Here is a 13,479-nt window from a genome sequence, read left to right on the forward strand (position 1 = left end):
CCCTCCTCTACAATGAACACTAGCATTGTAGCACTTCCACTCCCCTTGTAACGCAGGATGGCTTTGTAGATTCCTGTCCTCTCAACTAGAACAGGGGTTCCCTGTTGGGCTGGCAGGGTGCACAGCTAGGTCAATTTTAATTTCCCCATGGGCCCAGCAACAGGGGCACTCAACCAATATGCACCCAGCGGTCACCTAGTAAACCCAGGGATGGCTTCCTACCAGGGGGCCTCCTTAGCAGGGTCATTTTTTGCGTATGTGGCTCTTTTAATAAAAACACATATTTTAGTGCAGAGCCAGCCAGCCAGCATGGGATCTGCCCAGCGCTCACTGAACTTGGCATGTATAATGAAATCAAAAGTCTGACATTTGTAGCATGAAGTGAGATTAACCAACGGTGGGGTCATGAGAACGAGCGTGTGTAAAGATGTCTGAACACCCTTCTTCCTTCTGTTCCAGCCAGACATCCCAGCACTGAGATCTTTGCCTTCCAAGAGTCAAGCACAATGCTCCCACCAAATCTTACTCAGAAAAGGACCAAATCTAAAAAGCTGCCAAATAACTGATTTTCTTTATAACACAAAGAAGGCTTGTTCTTTGGAGTTGAAGCATCTGGCCCACGGTGCAAATGTCGTCACCACCCACACAGCACGTGGCATTGAGTCCTTCAAAGCCCATAGGCTGATGCCCGTTCCACAGCCTGCAAACCAAGGCTCAGTCAGTCAGTGACTTGCACAAAACCACACAGGTTGTCAGGGCATCAACCCTGGCCTCTCTATTCCAGACCTCCTTCCCCAGGTCTCAGATGGCCAGTGGAAAGCACCAGATTTAGTACAAACACACCCCAGATCCTGCATCTGCGTGGCCTGGTCAGACACAGAGTCAACAGCTCTGGTCCTCAATGAACAATAATATGCACATGCAAGCTCCAGGTAAGAAGAGCCCTGGGAGGAAGGTACTGTATAACCGTCAGGAGCTCACACACACCAGGTATGGTTCCAGAGCTCAGGATCCATCAGTGAATAAAACAAACTTGCCCCTTCCCTCAGGTTAGAAAGTAAATGAGTTCAAGGCTACAGAACTAGTAAAGGCAGGATCACCCCCTGCCCTCAAGAATCTCACAGGGAAGGGGAAAGTCCAGCACATGTGCCCGTTGTTACGGCTGCCACCTGCCACGGGCTCTCACTGAACCAAGCACACCTGCAATCCGAGGCATCCGCCCTAACCGTGGCTTAGCACAGCCACCAAGAACCATTTCCCAAATTCATCCTGGGCAGGTGGCAGATACCCACACTTCCCAACCACCAGCCCCCCACCCTTGCACTTAAAAAAAAATTAAAATCAAAGTAATCTGATTCCATTGTAGCCCGAGCTGAGCACCGACTCCCTGATAAATCCCCAAAGCCTCATTACTTACTACTGTGCAGTTCTCTTAGCTGGTGTTTGTTTTCTCTTTTCCCTTGGACAACCAATGAGCAGGACACAGCGGTTGCTAGTAAGCACTCCTCCAGGTAACAGAGATGATGCTCCGATTTCTCAGGAAGCACTTTTCAAAGCACAGTACTATCTGCTTAGATGTCCCTCCGTGGCCAGCAACGGCCCTCTGAGGCCAGGCTCAGAGGTCCTCACTCTGGCCCTGAGACATCTCCCTCCTCCCCAACACCCTCCTTGGGGGACCCTGCTCCATGGTATTTGCCACAGGCAGCTTTGTCTTTGAGCTCAGGCCTGTCTCCCCGCCCCCCACATCCCTATTCCATTTCTTGTCCCCTGACAGTAGGGACTGGGTCCCTTTCAGCTCAGAGCCTAGTGCACCACAGGGCATGTGCACATTCAAGAAATGCATGCTGCATTTGATTTCTTGGGCAATTACCATGAGAAGCGGGGAGCTGTAGGACCAGAAGCCAGCTGGCCATGGGTCCCCTCTGCAAGGGGTAGATCCCCCAGCAGAGTGTGCCTTCCCCTCTCAGACACACTGTGACCTTCTGAGCCTTTCCCAAGGGGGACATCCACTACTTTCTTGGGGAAAACAGTAGAGTATTCCAGCACAGCGACATGCCATGCTCTGATGGCCCCTTGGGTAACGGACAACATTGGATCCAAACATCCCTTGTCAAACATCCCTTGTCAAGCATCCGACTCTTCCCTTCCACCCAAGGCAGCACATGGCAATGCTTAATGAGTTCCATTTTTAACTCGGGGAGGAACGTTCCTCAGAGTTCAAGAGGAAGCCGAGTGGGCGCGCTCTGGATTGCGGGAGGCCGGCGTGTCGTCAAGAGCGGAGAATCTGCAAGTCAGGGGGTAGCAGATGGCCCAGCAAGGAGGAGAGATGCTAGCAGATGGCCACAATAGTTTGGATAAGGGGGGGAGGGACTTTTGATTGCAAACAAACTGATATGAGAAACAGACCGAGAAGCAGCCACACCAATGTCGGCTGGGCCACGAGCAGGCATTTCCCATTCCTCAGGGGGGACACCCGTGACATGCCAGAACTCACCACAGAAGTTCTCATCTCTAAATCATCTTTTTTCTACCTCCTTAGTTAATAATGATGGATCACGATATACACTCACGATTCGGAATACCCAAATTTTTCAAGCCTGGCTGGCCTGAAATTGAGTTTCTGGTTGGTGAAATTATTGTGTATGATACAGTAATGATGGATAGAAGTCTATCAAAACCACAGGACCTACCATAGGGAGAGTGAACTGTGGATTTTACTTAATAACAGTGTATTGATTTTAGCCCACCCATTCAAACAAATGTACCACCCTAAGGCAAGATGTTAATAATAGGGGAACTGATAGAAGGGGCAGAATAGAGGGGTTTAATATTAGTTAAACCCACACACGCTTACTTGGTTCTTAGTGTTGGCTGGGTGACCTTGGACTAGTTACTTAACCTCTCTTGGTCTCCTTTTCCTTATCTGCAGAATGAGGACCATAATAGCACCCACCTAAAGGGTTGTTATGAGAAATAAGCAAATAGATGGAAACACTTAGAACAGTGCCCAGCACATGAAGCCCTGGTTCGGCCACGGCAATGACACTCACAGCAATTACCTCCTGCTCTCGGCTCGGTTTAGGTACTTCCATACATCATGTTGGTTAGGGCTTGGAGCAGCGAGGGAGACAGGGAGGGAGGGCTGCTATCCTCACTTTGCAAAAGAGAAAACCTGAAGCTCAGTCAGATTATGTAACTTCTTCAAGGTCACGCAGCCGGTGAGGGTTGAGCTGAGTCTCCAACCCACATGTCTGCCTTTACCACATCCGACCACCAGCTCTAGGATAGATGGACAAAAGCCTTCTCTGGACACTGATAATCTCTGTATGTGCCAGGTCAACCTCATTTTGTTAAGAGAGAGAGGGGAAGAGAGGGAAGGAGAAAGCCCCAAATGCCCACAGGTGGGATCTCGGCACAGGGGAGACTGGAACCCACACCTTCCACTCCCCAAGCCACAAGATCACGTGACGCTGATCCACCCCCCCAAACAGAAAAGCGTGGGCACATTGATGACAGGCTGCTGTCTTCCTCAGCCTCCGTTTGTGATCAGATTGGTGGCTCTGCTAGGCCACTGGTAGGTGGCTGGTAACACTCTATCCGAGGAGCCACGGGCTCTCGGGAGGCTGCGCCCTGTGCAGTCAAGCCGCTTCCCAGCCTGGAAGTCCGGCCTCTGCTTTCGGGGAACTGTGCACTCCTGTCTCCAGCGTTAAGCTCAACTCTTGCCTTTCCAACTCAAGATGTAACAACCCGAGAACCCGAGATGTGGGACTTGTCTCTCAAGCGGCTGCAGCAGTGTTCCAGCAGACACCATCTTGCCACCGCACGGTGCACTCCCCGCCCACTTGCCCCGATGCACTTTGTGCGTCTGGGTCCTCCTCCTCCTGCTCCTGATTTCTCCTGCTTTTTGTACCTCTGCTTCCCATACAGGGCGTCTATGGAGACCCCTGTCCGATGGCCTCCTCTCCTTCCGGCCAGCCTCAGTGCCATCGGCACCGGGGGTCCCATCCCCTCTGACTCTGCCAGCCTCTCTCTTCCTCAGTGGCCTTTACAGAAGAAAAAGCCGGGGTGGACCAGAACCAAGAGGCCACGGAAGATCCTCCATCCAGTGCCTGAGTCAGTCCCCTGTGCTCCCCTGAAACCCCCCTCCATTCTCAGCCTCTCCCAAGAAAAGCCTTAAAGAGGACTTGAACCCCCTGCAACTATGGGAGGGAACCAAGCTCCTCCGACATCTTTCTCTCCAACGTGGTGCACAGGATGGACTCAGCGGAGGAGGAATCACTTACTCTCAAATGGGGGGAGCAGCATAAGAACAGAGGAGACCATGCTAACCCCAATTAAAAAGCCCAAAGTGGGCCAGAAGCGGTGGTGCATGCCTGTAACTGAGAGGCTGAGGCAGGAGGATCATGAGTTCAGAGCCAGCCTCAGCAATTTAGCGAGGCCCTAAGCAACTCGGTGAGACCCTGACTCTAAGTAACATATAAAAAAGGGCTGGGAATGGGGCTCAGTGGGTTAAGTGCCCCTGGGTTCAGTCCCTACCACCACCAAAACAAAAGCCCAGATTAACACCTGTCAAGAGGTAAAAATGGGTTTTCTATGCAGAAACAGGCTTTATCAGCGTGGCATCCTCCAGCACCCCAAATTCTCCAAAGATTAAAAAACATCAAGCCAAGAGATGTTTGTTTCCAGAAGAGGAAAGAAGAAATGTCTGATGAGATGTTTACTTGTTCACTTGTCCTCCAGATTCAGTTGACAAATAGTTCTTTGGCACCTATTATCCACTGGCTTTGATCAGCGCCGGGATAAACAGATGAGAAGATCATGAGAACAGAAGCTGAGCTCGGAGCATGCGCCGTGTGCCAAACGCCGTCTTAATCCATGTAATTCTAACAACCTGAGGAGGCAGATGAGCCATCAGCCCTGTGTCCCATTTTACAGGTGGAAAAACTGAAGCGTACACCATGGTTTTAAAAAGCAAGCGAGGCGTTCGCCCGCCACATTCTAGCTGGGAGAGGCAGATAATCCAGCGACGCACTGAACTGGGGCTTGCAGGGAGCTGAGCCGAGACGGCTCGACCGCCAGCGACGGCAAAGGCGACATGGGATGTGGTGACCAAGGAAAGCCTTTAGGATGTAGAGAGACCAGCAAGAACCTGCCATGGACGATCCAGATGGAAAGGGCATGACTTCCAGAAGCTTCCACCGCAGCCCTTGGAATGCATCTGTGGCTGCTTCTGATTTCAGGGTTGGGGCAGGGCCAAGGCGTCTGCATTTGTCAGAGCCCCCTGGTGTCACCTGCCACGCGGGCCGCGGTTGAGACATACCAAGTTCCAACCTCGGCTGTCTTCGGACACTCCAGTGGCCCTCCCCTCCCAGTCTGCCCACTGTGGACATATGCCACCAGGGTCTGTGTGTCTTGGAGACCGCCACAGCACAGAAACTCACTGGTTCTTTCTGTGGACCAAATGTTTGCATTCCCCCAAATTTTAGGCAACCCCTAACCCCCAATGTGATAGTATTGGGGGGTGAGTAGAGCTTTATGAGATCATGAGGGTGGAGGTCCCAGGGTGGGATTAATGCCCTTATAAGAAGAGAGACCAGAGAGCTTGTGCTGTCTCTCCACCGCATGGGCACACAGCAAGAAGGCGGCCAACTAACTGCAGGCCAGGAAAAGAGTCCTCACCAGACGCCAGGTCCATTAACACCTTAATCTTGACTTTCCAGTCTCCAGAACTATGAGACATAAGTATTGTTCAAGCCACCCAGGCTGTGGCATTTTGTTATAGCAGCCCAAGCTCAGATGGTTCCCAAGGGACTTAAAGTCACTGCCACTTATTTCTATCTCATGCTCTATGCACACAGGACTCACTTGGTCTCAATAGACCATGAAAACCAACATCTAAGGCCTCGAGGCCTGGGTCGTGCCTTCAGATCTCTGGAAAAGAGTTATTTATAAATTTTCCAAAGACATCATGGTCAAAAACGAAGCCAATTGCTTTAGCTGCCCTATATCCTCTCCCCACCCCAAAAGAAAGAAAGAAACTAGTTTTCAGGAAACTTGCTGTTAGACATAGTCTTAACTCTCACTCAAAATTCAGATATTTATTGCATGTCTACCAAGCAGCCAGCAGCATGCTGACCAGTTCCTCTTGGCCTTTGGTGAATCACATGGGGACCTTGTCAGAATGTGGATTTGAATCTGCAGGGGGAGGTCAGAGACTCTACATTCCTAGCAAGCTCCCAGGTGATGCCCCCACACTGAGCAGCAGCAGTGCTCAGACCAGGTGAGCATCACCTGTCTTCCAGTTGGAAGACTCCCCTAGGCAGTTATATATATATATTGTGGATGGACACTATACCTTTATTTTATTTATTAATTTTTATGTGGTTGCCGAGGACCAAATCCAGCGCCTCACATGTGCTAGGCATGTGCTCTTCCACTGAGCCACTGCTCCAGCCCTTTAGGGAGTCCTTTAAAAGTACAGATTCCTGGGCCTACACCAAACCAATTAGGTCAGACACTCTAGGGGTGGGGCCCAGGCATTTCAAATATTTCTACAAAGCCCTGGGGGTGAACTGCACATGTGGCCAGGACTGAGAACCACTCTCCAGGCACAGAGCAGGTAGCTCTCAAGGCTGGCAGATAACAAAGTTATTTTAGAAGATAACACAAGGCATGGGTGATGGGAGAGTGTCTGGGGCACCTGAGCCGAAACACAAATGACAAGATCGAGACTTCCCACAGAGGTGACAGAAGTACAAGCCAGGAAAAGAGCACCTAACCCCATGGAATCTTTTGGGATGACCAGAGCAGCTCCTTGATATGATTTTAAGTGAAAGTTACTCCTCTCAGAGAACAAGGGGAGCCTCCAGGCGGCCCGGGGAAGGAGGCTGATCCCTGCCCAGAGGCCCTTACAAAGATGGGCTCCAGCGTTTGCTGGACACCACCTGCAGGTGGGGGTTTGGACAGTCGGACACTCTGAATTCCCCTCCTCTCCTCTTCCCTAAAGAAACTCTCTGGGGGGCTGGGGATGTGGCTCAAGCGGTAGCGCGCTCGCCTGGCATGCGTGCAGCCCGGGTTCGATCCTCAGCACCACATACAAACAAAGACGTTGTGTCCACCGAAAACTAAAAAATAAATATTAAAAAAAAAAGAAAGAAAGAAACTCTCTGGGAGAGGAGCAATAGGAGCACCAGACGCCCTCGGGTGGGTGGAGACGGGTGCAAGGCAGAAGCCTCCAGAGGACACAGGAGCTCGTGATGCCCTGGGGGAAACCTCTCAGCTGTGCAGAAGGGAGGCAGCCAGCAAGCCACCCTCCACCACAGCCTGAGACTCAGCCGGAGCCCTGGTACCTTCTTCACAGAAGCAGCCCCAGGATGGGTGCCTCTGATATACAGTAATAAAGACTCAGCTGGGGGAGGGGGCTATGCTCTCTTCTCCAGAGGCACAGCCTGGGACCCAGGTCTAAGCCAGTCCCCCAGCCCAAGCAATTTGGGTGGCCACACATCCAAGCCAAGTCAACTGCAAGCCCTGGCTCAGGGCTCCTGCCAAGGCAGCCCAGCCTCAGGTGTACTTTTCCTGCATTTTAGAGTCTGAGAGGGTGTAAAGTTGGACCTCTGCTCACCACCTCCCCACACGGGAACAACCGAGTTCAGAGAGAGAGAGAGAGAAACTGGGTCATGGACACCTCTTAACCCTCGATCTCACACTTCCAGTTACTAAATAATAATTTCCTTTGGGGGCTAAACCCAGTTTGGGGAAGTTCCTGTGGTTGCAATGGAGGCCAGCCTCGACTGTACCCATGACAGCACAGAACCCCATCAGGACTGCTCCTCCTCTGAGCACCCAAAGTGCCACCCAGACTGCTGATTAGAGACCTCTGCGGTCCTTGGTCATCGCCCATGTTCTCCATGGGAGATCTTGTCGGCTCTACTTGGTCATAAGCCACTCCCTGGCAGGGGCTGCACCATGTTTTGGCTTATATTCCCCAGCCCAGGCCACATGTGGGCCGGACACACCTCAAAGGTGGCGTTTGCTACAGATGTGAAATGGAAAGGGGCAGAGCTGCTCACGTGCAGGGGATGGGGAAGCTGGGAGGAGCCCGGGTGCTGGTGCAATGGAGTGGGCAGGGCGTGGCTTCTGGAGCCAGATAACCCAGGGATGCTCCTGCTGATGGAGAGATCTTGGGAAGAGACTGAGCTTCTGAGCTTTGTGCTTCTGTCTTTGCAAAAACATGGTAAGGACTGAAGTACATAATACGTGGAAACGTACTTCAGTCCATCATTCCACCAACGTTTACCGAGTCCCTTCTATGTCTCAGCCTCTATTCTGGAAGCAGTCAACGTGAAACATAGTACAGATGTTAATCATTGCTAATGATATTGCCCATCTCTCCCTCCGCAGGAGGGACAAGGCCAGGCCTTCCTGTAGAACAGGACAGACTGCTTTATAAGTCTGGGGAATACTTGCTGATTTAACAGCAGGCTGAAGACCTCGGGGCCACACTGGGGCATAGGAGAACTCCAGCCTTAGAAATAGGGTCCAGTCTAAGCCAACATGCTCGTATGGTACGCATGTGACAAAAGTTACTGGGCAAGGGCACAGCTGGCCCAAAATGAGGGTGCCAATGAACTAGAACCCAGGCAAAACTTCCAGACATCTGCTGCCCTGACTTGTGTCAAGGGGCGTTCACTTGTAAGGGTGAACAGGTATAAGGGGAGGGACAGCCAATGTTGGGGCCCATCCCGTCACTTCAAGGACCTGGATTGCTAGGATTGGCATCAATCACAGGGGGAACATGTTAGGACTCTGGAGAAAAAATGAGGCTAGGGAAGTTTTGACTGGGTTCTAGTTCACTAGCACCCTGGAGTCTTCAGAAGATGTGCTGGGTGAGGTTAGGCACCAGGATGGACGGGACTGCTCGGGGGGAAGTCCCAGCACTGCCCTGCAAGCGCTCATCTCCCCTCCACGCCCCAGATCCTCCGCAGAGGACCCTGAGGGAAGTTAATGGTGTAGAAAATAGCATGGTGTCTTGGAGAGAAGGCTCAGCCTTCACAGATCTGTGGGGCCAATGAAACATCTCTGTCACACAGGCCTGGGTTCCAAAGCCACTAGCACCACTTGGGAGATTTGTGGCTTGTAGCCACTGGGTCTCCTCCCTAGACCTTTTGTAAACTGTAAAATGGGGAGATGGCCTCACTGAGGGGGACCATAAGACACATGAAGACTGACATCCAAACCTTCTTCTTTGCCTGGCGATCTATCTCCTTTTAATCCATGCAGAGACTTACCAGATGCTTCCAACAACCCCAGAGCAGGCAAATGTTCTGCCCATTCCACAGGTGAGAAAATAGACAGCCAAGGAGATTATGTTTTGCCTGACAACTTGGTCAAAGAGCCACCGCGGATAAAATCCCCCAGTTCCCTCGGGGTTTTCAAACACATCACCCCACTCGATCCTCCTCACAAAGACCCCAAGAGTTGGCACCAGAGCTAATGCCTAGAACTGCCCCATGGGAGACCAGGGCAGCTTCCAGGTGCCTGGCTGCCTGCTCTTTTCTCCTCCTGAGAATCTTCTTCACTCCCATAAGTGAAGCCTGCCTGTGGCAGGAGCACAGACATGTCATCATTGGGTCCCTACCTCCGCTGACTCACTAGAGAATTCTGAGGAGAAACATCAAAACCACTTCAAGGGAAAACAGAGTCTATCTCTTGGAGAGGAATGGTACCCTAGGGACATCCATCTCAGAAAAAGGGCCCCATGCCCCAAGCACCCTTCCTCCCCTGTGCCTTCCAAGGTGCTCTCTGACCCCGGTGGGCCATCCCTAAGCATCATCCACTAGAATACCTAGATCTGCTGGCCCTAGACCTCCATCAAGCACATGCAGTGGCCATAGGGGAAGAAAATAGACACCCAGACAACCAAGGGGACCCAGGGGATGGGGATACTTAGCCTTTAGTAACACTGTGAGAACAACAAACAAACAAACAAGCAAAACTCTGGAATGTGACCTTCTGAGTTGTTGGATAAAGAAACCACTTGCGTTGCTTAGCAGTGTGACAGATGGCTGTCTGCAGGTTATCTTCCAACACGGTGCAGGTACCCTTTCTTACTAGGGTTCATAAAACCAACTTTCCCAGCTCTGGCTGGAGCTGTCCACACAGGCACCACCATCCCCAGCAGGGCCAGAAGCCTGTGGGGCGCAGGGGAGGACCTGCGGGGCAGCAAGGAGAATCTACATCTTACCCGGCTCTGTGCAGTTCTTCAACAACTGAGTCCCATTCACGGGAGCCATCAGCTTTCTGTTCCGCCACGCGTCTGGTAGAACACGTTTGCTAGCAGAAGCTGTTTTGTGCCCTGGATTGGAAAACAAGTCAGAGATAACATTAGGTCAATGTGATACCTGAATTCTCAAAATGACCTTACAGGTACATACCTAGCCATGTCAGCAATAGACCTGTTTGGCTATTTAGAGACACTGTAGAGAGTGAGCTAATGGTTGGAGATACATCACCTGCTTATCCACAGTACTCTGCTTCCTGGGTCTAATTCATTGTTTCTAGTCCCAGATAGACCAGCAAGTAATTTGACCTTGGACAAGACTGAGCTGATCCCAGCCCCTCATTGGTGCAACAAAGGGTTTAGTTAGGTGACCATTGACTTCTCTTTCAGTAAACAGAGTCAGGAACTCTGTAAGTTAGCAAGCCAGACAGTTGGTGGGGAATGGCCTAGGGACTGTCACACAAATCACCTGGGGGTCTTGTTGAAATGCAGATTCTGATCCAGAGTGGGGTGGAACTTGGGATTCTACACTAACAGGCTCCCAAGTGATGCTAATGGTCCAAAGGCCACACTAAGCCCATGGGAGAAGGCAAGGATGCCTGGGGACCAAAGGCCGTTAAACTACTGACCTAGCAAATAAAATGGTTCTCATTTTAAGACCTTTAAAGTATTCATTTACCTCTCCTGAGGTGCACTGTTTCAGCTGGGTAATAATACCTCTTCTAGAATGCTGACAGCTAAGAGCATCTGGGCATTTTTAAAATTATTATTTCTGGTGTGTAATTAAGGGGGGGAAACCCCCACTTGCCCAATTTGCAAAGTACCGCATTAAAACATTCAAAACAAACTCTCTGGGTTTCTTTTGAAAGAGTCACTTTTTAATACTCTATCCCAAATCACAAAATTTGGGTTTTGTATGCCGGTGGTTTTTAAAAAATAAAAAAAAAAAAAAACTTTGATCAAGTTTCACTTGATTTTAACATGCTGCTATAAACCTCTCTAAATGAATGGTCTTTAGACAAACGGTCTTTAGACAAAAAAATGGTCTAACTTCTCAAGAAAGTACCATCCACTGGGGAGGTGGTGCAGGCCAGCAATCCCAGCAGCTCAGGAGGCTGAGGCAGGAAGATCACAAGTTCAAAGCCAGCCTCAGCAACTTGTCGAGGTCCTAAGCAACTTAGTGAGACCTCATCTCAAAATTAAAAAATAAAAAGGACTTGGGATGTGGCTTAATGGTTAAGTTCCCCTGGGCTCAACACCTGGTACAAAAACAAACAAACAAACAAAAAACTGCTGTACCTCCATGTCTCAGTTGCAAAATCACCTACATTTCTATTTTTCTTTTACATTAAGAAACATTTAAAGGTTCACAGTATCCAACTTGCAACCAGAGCATCAGGACAACGAATGTGCTCTGAGGGTTCCACATGGACTCAAACCCCAAGGCATACGTTTTACCAAGTTTCTTCTTTCCCGGTTCCATCTGAAATTAGCAATAACATAAGTGACTCCCAATTCCCTGACTTCTTGGAGAATCACGGCCCCACCTACCAGCCCTCTCCTTCCGAGGGGACTGAGAGGAGTTAAGGGAAGCGATGCTGAAATGCGGCAGCAATCTCCCTCGGGGACAGACTGTCCCAATCCTTTTAGTGTTTGGGGAAGACGCATCAGGAAAACCAGGGAACCGCTTTGGACTAAGGCGAGGGCGAAGGGAGAGCTGAGACCCTGTGGCAGTTTCCCGTTCTGAGGCTGGGTTTTTAAGGGATGTGGAGAACAACCCTCGTCGCTCTGCAGAATAGCAAAGCGGACCGTTCAGTTTCACCCAACCCAGAGCCGGAGACTTCATCCCTGGGCGCTGCCGCTGCGCTGCGCTGCCCATTCTCCCTGCGCTCCAGGGGCAGAGGCGGCACAGGATTCAATCTTAGTAACACACACCCACAGCCGCGTCCTGAGCCCCCGGGGGCCGCGCGCCGCTCGGCGGAACGAGCTCCACAGTTCAGAGCGTCCTCCTGGGTGCGCACTACTTGCCCCGCAGGGAGGGGGCTGGACAAACCCTTGGGACCAGCCGAAAGAAGAAGGAGCGGGAGCTGTCTCGAGGCTTCCCAGCTCAAGTCCCCCCGACTCCCCCGCCCGAGGGAGCCGGTACCCGCACCTACCCAAGCTGCCGAAGAGGCCAGACGCACAGCACACCAGGGCCAGCACCGCGCACACGAAACCAACTTGCTGCGGCAGCATCTCTCGCCTCCTGCGAACTTTGCGCGCCCGGAGGGTCCCGCGGAGAGCCATCTCCGAGCGCCTGGGCGCTGTCGCTGGGAGAGGATGGGGAGCTTCAGGGGTCAGAGTGCTCTCTGTGGCCAAACAGCGCCGGGGCTGGAGAGGGCGATGCGCAGCTCAGAGGCGAGCGACTCTGGGCCAGAGCTTCATGGCCCGTGAGCGTAGCTGGCCCAGAGCGAGGGTCTCCCGAAGAAAGAGGAGAGGTGGGGGCGCACGGCACGGTCGGAGCTCAGAGTCCCGCGCGTGGCTTGCACTCTCCGCACACCATTGCTCCGTGGCGAAAAGGCGACGCCGGCACGGTGGCGCTGGCGGCCTTAGCTTGTGGGCTTGGCGCAGTCCGGGAGCTGGAGCCGATACCTGCCCGCTCAGCTTCAGCGTGCTCTCCGGGCTGAGCCCGCCGGGAGCACTCAGTGCGCCCACGCGCTCCACGCCGTCGCGCCCACTGGCAGCATCCTCCTCCTCCAAGTTTAGCCGCTGCCGCCCCGACTGCCCGCCCGCGATGCTCCCCTACTTCTCGGCGAGCCGAGCCCCTGGGCGGCCAAGTGTGCGCAGCTGGTAGGCAGGCTGGACGCGCAGGACCTGCGACCCTCTCGGCGAGAAGCCTCTGATCGGCCCTCCCGGGGGCGAGCTCTCCCCGGGAACTTTCTCTGGGGTTCCTCAGCTGCCGGTGCTTGCGTCTGCGAGGCAGTGGCGCCTCCCGCTAGCTGCTTTCGCCTCCCCACTCCTCCCCTCCCGCCCGCCTCTCGCCCTCCCTCCCCAGCACGTGTACTCCTCCCCTAGGGCGCACTCGCCTGTGCGCTCCTCCCTCCCCCCCCGTCCCCCCCCCCCGCGAGGCCCTACTACTGACCAAAGTAATCCCTTTCATTGTCCCTTGTTCTCTCCTTCCTTCTCTATGCAACCTAAATTAGTCCTTTATTTATCTTCTG

The 13,479-nt window shown here is 52.4% G+C and overlaps 1 protein-coding gene across 2 annotated transcripts in view; it reads right to left on the reverse strand.

The window, feature by feature from the left end:
* Slc24a4 (solute carrier family 24 member 4) overlaps positions 1-13,261 on the reverse strand; it is a 132,121-nt gene extending 118,860 nt beyond the window's left edge. For both annotated transcript variants that reach the window (XM_058577761.1, XM_058577760.1), the window contains exons 1-2: positions 12,436-13,261; positions 10,244-10,354 (exon numbers count right to left, since the gene is read on the reverse strand). In XM_058577761.1, the coding sequence (XP_058433744.1) occupies positions 10,244-10,354; positions 12,436-12,565 (241 nt within the window). In that variant the 5' untranslated portion in view covers positions 12,566-13,261. The remainder of the gene's footprint in view (positions 1-10,243; positions 10,355-12,435) is intronic.
* Between the last annotated feature and the right edge of the window lie 218 nt (positions 13,262-13,479).

Source organism: Marmota monax, unplaced genomic scaffold (assembly GCF_021218885.2).
Source record: "Marmota monax isolate L192 unplaced genomic scaffold, Marmota_monax_Labrador192_F-V1.1 WCK01_AAM20220418_F8-fsc00017, whole genome shotgun sequence".
NCBI lineage: Eukaryota > Metazoa > Chordata > Mammalia > Rodentia > Sciuridae > Marmota > Marmota monax.